At 45.3% G+C, this 7,442-nt stretch overlaps 1 protein-coding gene across 1 annotated transcript; it reads left to right on the top strand.

The window, feature by feature from the left end:
* The first annotated feature begins 341 nt into the window (after nucleotides 1–341).
* bnip3la (BCL2 interacting protein 3 like a) lies at nucleotides 342–6,203 on the top strand. Its single transcript, XM_086207414.1, has 6 exons — nucleotides 342–462; nucleotides 1,552–1,813; nucleotides 1,893–1,974; nucleotides 2,058–2,164; nucleotides 2,250–2,399; nucleotides 4,732–6,203. The coding sequence occupies exons 1-6, from the start codon at nucleotides 411–413 to the stop codon at nucleotides 4,778–4,780; spliced, it is 702 nt and encodes a 233-aa protein (XP_086063540.1). The 5' UTR covers nucleotides 342–410; the 3' UTR covers nucleotides 4,781–6,203.
* Nucleotides 6,204–7,442: the final 1,239 nt, after the last annotated feature.

The raw sequence follows: 7,442 nt of genomic DNA, 5'->3' as shown, positions 1-7,442 counted from the left end.
ATGAAAGTAATAATTATAGGGTAGTAAATGTAAAAAGAGTATTTTTGCCTCATAAAATGAATGGAAAACAATGAACAGAATATGTTTAAAATGTGCTTAACACATCTGGTGGGCTAAATTTGGTCCCCACACCACGCTTTGGGAATCCCTCCCGTAACGGAACGGAGCAAACGGTACCAAAAATGTTTGTTTCTTTTTTAAAAAGGGAAAAAAAGCCCTGTATTTTGTGACCGAACTATTCTCTCCAAGTCCCACACATTTACACGTCACAGAGGGAACGTGCTAATCGCCATTCTAAATGTGTGTTTTTGGCATCCTTCGCTGTCTGGACCCTGGACAGATCTGGCGCATGCGCACTTCGCGGTTTGTGTGCGTGTCATGTTGATGAGCGCTCCAACTGGGTAGTCAACATGTCCACCGCTGCTGCTCAACACAACAATAACGAGGAGCCCGGACTGCACGGTGCGTACCGACGTCAGCTCCCCGAGCTTCACGCCAGACAAGCCGCTGTAGACTTCCCGACTGGCCGCGCGTGTTTTCCAGCATAATTATGTAACATGGTTTTATTGTTAAAGTTATATCGGGTATGGCATTTCCTCTTCTTCTGGGAGGGGTGGCGGGTGATGTTGTTTGACGTCACCGCAAGACCAGCCAATCGCATTGCGCTAAATCTTTGACTGATAGGGTTGTAACCAATCGTGAGCAGAAGTCAGCGTTGGGCGGGGTTTAGCCAAAATGAAAACAAGTTTGGGACAAAAGGCGAGATATATTTTGCTTCTATTTGCTGATTTGTTGTCTTTTATTTCAGGATTTCCTGCTATTGGCTGCTATCACTCGGTCTTTGAGTTTAGCAAAGTTGTCTCTGTCTCTGCCTGATTAAAAAAAAATCACTAGCAAAGAAAAATAACGGAGGGGCTTGATAGCTCAAGTTGTGTCAGGTGTGGAAACATGAATTATCACAAGGTGCAGTGACACCAAACTACGGATAGAATCAAGCGTTTAAAGGGCAGAACCCTTGGCCGGGACAGCAGCTCGGGCTGTTGCGGTTCCTGTGTGACACCGTCACAGCTGGAGCAGCGACATGCTTCGGCGATGGTCTCAGTTACGCAAGAGCTGCACTGATGGGGGGGGACAAAAACCCCTCCTGTGAGTGTTTGGGCTGACGTCGAAATTAACATGAAACAATTAAATTCTATTTTCACCCAGATCACAAGGTGGGGGGGGGGGGCGAAGGGCGTTTCATTCCATCACAAGGTTTACATTCACTTCTCAGCCGCACTCATTGGGTCCAGCAGATTACATAACCCCCCTCCTGTCTGGGAAAAAAATGTGCAGGCTGTTTGTGGGGCAGTGGCACAGAGAAATGCATGCTGGCAGGGATGCAGCACTCAAAGGGTTAATTCCAATGCAGCATGCGGGGTGTGCAGGAAATGTAGGTCACCTTTAGAATTGTCTTTCCACTGGTAGTACCGTAACACATTAAATGTAATTCCCCACCCACACCCCACACCCCACACCTCCACCCCACCCATTCTCTTGACCTTTGCGTAGGCTCTTGGGTCGAGCTGGAGTTGAACGGAAACACGGGAGGCCAGGTGGTGCACACCGGCCTTGTAATTGCACCTGCTGCAGACCAAATAAATGCAAATGCTGGCATGAGCGAAACCTTGGAAGTGGTGCCGGAGAGCGATGAGAGCCTGATGGGGGGACTAGAACACGTGCCGTCCTCCTCCTCCATTCACAACGGAGACATGGAAAAGATCCTGTTGGACGCGCAGCACGAGTCCAGCCCCAGCAACTCCTCCTGCGATAGGTGGGACTAAAGACGTTTCCTCAGTCATCAGACGGGGGATGCACTGAGGCGTTACTCTAACCAGCATGTGTTGACTCAGCCCCCACAGGCCACCAAGTCCAGACCAGGATGAGGGCCAGATAACCTTCGATGTGGACATGTCCAGCCCAAGAGGTAGTCAGGTAAATGCACCAACCGTTGAAGAGCTCAGATCGTCTCACTCGTTTCACAGTAAAACCTTTTTGCTTTACTTCCAAACGTGCAGTCAGAGGATGACGTCCTGGAGAGGGACAGAGAGGAGGACATCCTGATGAACAAGGAGGTCGACTGGGTTGCTGATTGGTCCAGCAGACCTGAAAACATTCCACCAAAGTAAGCGGGCTCTCACTTCCAGCTGCGACAGTTTGCTAAAATCCCAGAGTTGTGACTGACTGTATGAACAAATGATTCTTCTCAGGGAGTTCCACTTCAGGCACCCTCGACGCTCAGTGTCTCTTAGCATGAGAAAGAGTGGCGTCATGAAGAAAGGGGGCATCTTCTCCGCTGAGTTCCTCAAAGTCTTCATCCCGTCCTTACTCATCTCACACATCCTCGCTCTGGGCCTCGGGTAAGACGACATTAATACCACGTGGGTCAGAGGTCACCAAACTGATCCAGGTCCAGAGCACCTCTAATGTGTGAAGAGACAGATGAGAGCTGCCGGCTCACGTCATGAGTCAGATCGCCAGATCCGGCCTTCAAAACGACAAATTCAAACTCATAAACACAGTAGGATTTCAAGTTGACTCTCATTCTGAAACAAAGGTTTCAAGATCTGTATGTTAATACAAATCTAAAATCTTCTGGATGGTGGTTGTATCACCACGTCATCGGAGGAAGAAAAATGTTACGCTTTCAAAATCACTTTTTCATGTGTTTACTTCAGTATGAGCAAAATAATGATTTCAATTAAATTTGTCTGTAAACAGTTAATAATTTCAATTTTTATTGTGGAATAACGGCAAAAAAATCCGATACCGTGCATCCCGATGAAATACGTAACATTTCTGAACACGACGGACGGCAAAACCTGCCCGACCTAATACAGTTAATCAGGAAACACTCAGAATTAAAGTGTCATGAAATGACATAAATGACTGTTTCAAACCGAAACTCCATTCAGGAAACAAGTGTTTTAAAAAGTTGTGATGTTACTTTGCATTTATTTTTAACCATTTAATTCAATTAAATCACTATCTTCAGACACTCTGCGCGCGCCTCATGTCGTCTCCCCTGCTCACAGTTTAGTTGTTTTACCTGCATCCAGGTGACGCTCACGCCAGAGACATGTGGGCGTTTAACCTCCAATGGGACGTCCACCAGTTCAGGGCAGTCATGTTTTGGTCATAGTTGATGATGGAAAGAAACAACATGGTGATCTGCCAGGAGGTGCATAAAACCTGATGCACTTTTAGCGTTAAAGATGAGCTTCGTATGTCTGTAAGATCGTCGGGCAGGTGACTTCTGCTGTTTTCCAAGTTTCGTCTCCATGTTCTGGAGCTTTGAAGAAGTAACTGGTGTTATTTTCGATCCTCTTCATCAGCTGGGGGTTTGAGTGACTCTATGTATGCTCAGGAACGAGTCGGTACGAAGGTCTCACTGCAGCTTTGATGTCACTAACGTCTGTGCCTTGTGTCCTCACGCCTGTCTGCTCGGAGGACGATGCCCAGGGGGGCTGCACGCTGCAGGTTCAGGGACAAGAGGAACGAGGGAAAGCATGGAGCCTGTTGACACTTGGTTTTAAAGTCTAAGTGTAGATGGCCACCAGGACTCAAAGTGATACAGTCACTCCAAGCACTTCCTGAGGTGGTCCCAGATGTTTGACCACATGTTTATGGACGTGTAAACGCTCGTGTGTCCTGACGCGTTCCCGATAAGAGGGACTCATCATCAGCCCAGGACGTGGTGGTTGTTGTGGTGACAGTGCATACAGGTAGCTATTGGAGTTCACCTTCTCCTGCTGTCACAGCAACGCTGAGTTAGCAGGATTAGCATTTCATAAATGTTTGGAGTTGCCATTTATGTTTCCATTCATTTGGGATTGATACGTCTTTGCAAGCTCCTCGTCTGTGTTTTAAATTGATGTCACAAAGTTGTTTATGTTATGCAGAACAGCATCTGTACATCTCTTTCTGCGAATAACAAAATAAGATAAGAAGAGAGAGGTTGGTTAAGAAAGTGTTTGTTGTGTAGTTGTTGTTGTTGTGTGCTACAGAGATGCTATGGTTACACTTTCGTTCTGGTTTTATGGAACAGAAACAAAGAAGAGAAAAAGTTCAGCCCTTGAATAAACTGGAAATAACAAAGAGAGAAAACAAACAACACTCGTGTGTGTTCACTGATGTCTCTCTTCAGTGTGTGTGTGTGTGTGTGTGTGTGTGTGTGTGTGTGTCCTCGCACCACAACCCTACTTGATAAACACGCATCAGGTTGCTGCAGGGACCTGGTTAGTTATTCAGGTCAGAACTTTGTTTGCAGGACCAGGACCTGCTCCATCTTGTCTCCATGGCTGGCCCATGCTAGGCTAATCTGGCGTTTGACCGATGACATGGATACTGTGTGTACTTTGACCTTGAAATGGATGTGACGTGGGCAGTAATCTTTACACATTTAGAGGCTCATGAAAGACGAGAGGTTTAAAGTGAGACGTGTCCCTCGGTCCACCTGAGATCTTTTTAAAACCAAATATGAAGAGGCTGAAACTGTCAGCTACAACGTGCATGTGACGGCAGCTACTCCCTAAAACTAAAAGCTACTTTTGGAGTGACAACTTTCCTGGATGTCCGTGACCTTTGATGCTGAGGTCATTTGCTCATCCAGCCTCCACCTTCGTTTGGTTTCTGGATGGTCAGTTTTCTTGTCTGAACTTGTTTTCTTGTCTCTCTCTCTCTCTTCTCTAGGGTGTACATTGGTAAAAGAATCGCCACGGCATCGACCAGCTCTTACTGAGTAGAACATGAAGCAGTGCCTGGATGTCCTCCTGTCTCCGAGTCTTTCAGACCTCCCCCCCTGTAGTCAAGCTGTCTCACTGCATTCATCGCACGCCCACATTTCCCTCCCAATTTGCATTCAACTCTGTCACATCCTAGTTGTAGGTATATTTATACACATGATGTAATGTGGCTGCACTCCATCACGTCGGGACACGGGGCAACATTGTATCCTCCAGTTGTCGCCGACTTGAATCCAGTAGATAACGAATCGGCTGGAGAATATTAGTCATCCTGTTCAGCTAAAAACGATGTGACAAGGATTTGATGTCAGATGGCCTCAGGTTCAGAGATGCGTTTCAGAAGTCCTGTCTTTTGTTTTGATGCTACGTCATGAGAATCCGGCCTTCTCCTGAAGCCGCGCGGCCCCCGCGGCTCTCTCAGTATGCAGTCTGTGCACCAAAAACCTACTTAATTGGCTCTGGGAAGAGAAGTGACTTTTATCGCCTTAACTTTTGACATGGAGGTGCAGTTATGAGGAAGAAATGAAGAATGCTGCACAGTGGGATTCATATTCCACACAAAACAGAAATTTTTATCACGTTAGCTCCTGTGGGTTCTTTTGTGTTTGCAGCCTTGTTTGTTGAAAGTTAAGCAGGTTTTCATTGGGGCTATTTTATGAGAGTAGAACTGCTGGGCGGCAAATTTACCAGATCATATGCTATTTTTATTTACTTTTGCCTACATATCTTCTTCTATAACTCATAATATAGCAGCAATGGCAAAGTGCCAAATTTGTATCTTTTACCATTGCACATTAGTGATCTATCTTAGACTGTTTTTGGATTTCTCTGATATGTTTAGCTATTTAAAAATATAGATGTGAAAATAATTTAAGCTGTGATCCACCCCATTTAATGGAAACCTTCTGACATTGTGGAATATGTTTTTACATTGATGTTACCGCATATAATATGAGTGTATGCGTCGTGGCAGTGTCAGTGATGTGTTTTGCTGTCATTTAGTTGCTTCGGCGGCGGCGGCGGCGGCGGCGGCGGCTGAACCCGCCACAGAGGAAGACGTTTCCAGGGGCCTGATTTACGAGTGTTGTCTGATTCTATCTCGATTTCACTGTGCCATCATTTCAAATGGTATGATCCAATAAAATGTGCAAAATGATAGAAATTGAAACTAGAGAGAAGAATTCCTGAAGCAAACGCATGTGATTTCTTTATAGTGAAGCGGATTCGTCTGTCAGAGGTTTTAAAAGAAGACCTTCCTGTCACGTGGAAACCGTCGTGTACAGCACTGGTTTTAACTCCCTCAAGGTGCAGTTAGGCGTTGAAGCGTTCTATAACTCCTGCTAACTCTGAACTGTACATCACATGACGAGCTTGTAGCTGATCAGTGTGCAATGTGGAGTTTGAATAAAGTTTGTACTGTACAAGGTGGCTGAGATAATAAATACAGAGGAGAAGCTCCAGAGACTTTAATGTAAGACTGAACTAATGAACTCCAAAAATCCACCTATCATCATCAGTGCCGACTTCTGCACGGTTAGCGAGCGATGAAAACCTTGACTTTCTACTAAATACTCCGATACAAATGCAGCTGACAGGGAATCCCTTCTTTCACAGTTCGTCATCGCATTTACTCAAAGTAACTGTGCTGAACTGAAGGGGAACGCTGTGTGTTCTCCTGGCTCTGAAAGGGACAGTTCACCAAAACTGAAAATTCTGCCACCATCCACTCACCCATGTGATGATGGGTTGATGCTGTTCCTTCTTCCTGGCCAGTTTTTCTACATCTTAATATACTCACAATTAATTGACCTCATCTGTTATGGATGAAGTCTTCAAACAGGGTTGCACTCCTGTGGGTACTTAACGACTACATCAACATGAATCAAAATGAACCCTCTGTTTTACAAACCTGTTAGCTGCTAATTCTGCTTTGGGGAGGACGTTCAAAGCAGCGGACCACTCTCACGCCAGGGTGAGATCCTCAGTGACGCTGCAACGGAGGGGCAAGCCCCCCTTGTCACCCTCAGAACCATCAGTATCAGTTCAAGCTTTGGCAAATTAGAAATGGCGTATTTCATCATGTTGCATCTGAGAAGTCTGGTATCGGCTTTTCGATCACGTTCCCCTGCTCCTGTTTACACCCTGGTAGAGTGAACGTCGCTCTCTCACAGAGCACCTCAGGGTGAATGTCCAGGTATCATTAGGACAGAGAGGATAAAAATGACGGCCAAGTTGGGGAGGATCTATTTGGAAATCATAGGAAAGAGAAATTGCATGTTGGAAGACAAGTATCAGCTTTACCTGTGGTGATTTATGATGATTTATGATTTACGCAGCTGAAACGAGACAAACCTGCAAGAAATCAACCATCTGGGAGTCGTTTGTCTCATGTGCCCACTAGTACTGCATGTGCTTTTGATCACAAAATACTAAAACTACGACTACTACTACTGCTACTAATCATCTAGTGTAGCATGTATCAAACATAGAGGACAAAGTACTTTACATCCCCCAAAAATGTTTAAAAAAAAAACAGGCCATAAGACGTAACAGGACAAAATTAAATAATTTAAAGTAATTAGCAGGGTTCTGAAGTATAAACCCCCTTGAGAATTTATGAAGTACAAGTACATTAGACTGATGCAATATAATACAGGA

Source organism: Aulostomus chinensis, chromosome 6 (assembly GCF_037954235.1).
Source record: "Aulostomus chinensis isolate RoL2024-O1b breed Wild chromosome 6, RoL_Achi_v1.0, whole genome shotgun sequence".
Lineage (NCBI taxonomy): Eukaryota > Metazoa > Chordata > Actinopteri > Syngnathiformes > Aulostomidae > Aulostomus > Aulostomus chinensis.
Note: the sequence above shows the minus strand (reverse complement) of the source record. Positions and strands in the feature narration are given on the sequence as shown.

Bases quoted from the DNA above. Each gene is read 5' to 3' on its own strand.
- bnip3la (XM_086207414.1), top strand. From the start codon at position 411: ATGTCCACCGCTGCTGCTCAACACAACAATAACGAGGAGCCCGGACTG. The intron at 1,814-1,892 runs GTGGGACTAAAG...GTGTTGACTCAG, and splicing joins AGCAACTCCTCCTGCGATAG to CCCCCACAGGCCACCAAGTC. The intron at 2,400-4,731 runs GTAAGACGACAT...TCTCTTCTCTAG, and splicing joins ATCCTCGCTCTGGGCCTCGG to GGTGTACATTGGTAAAAGAA.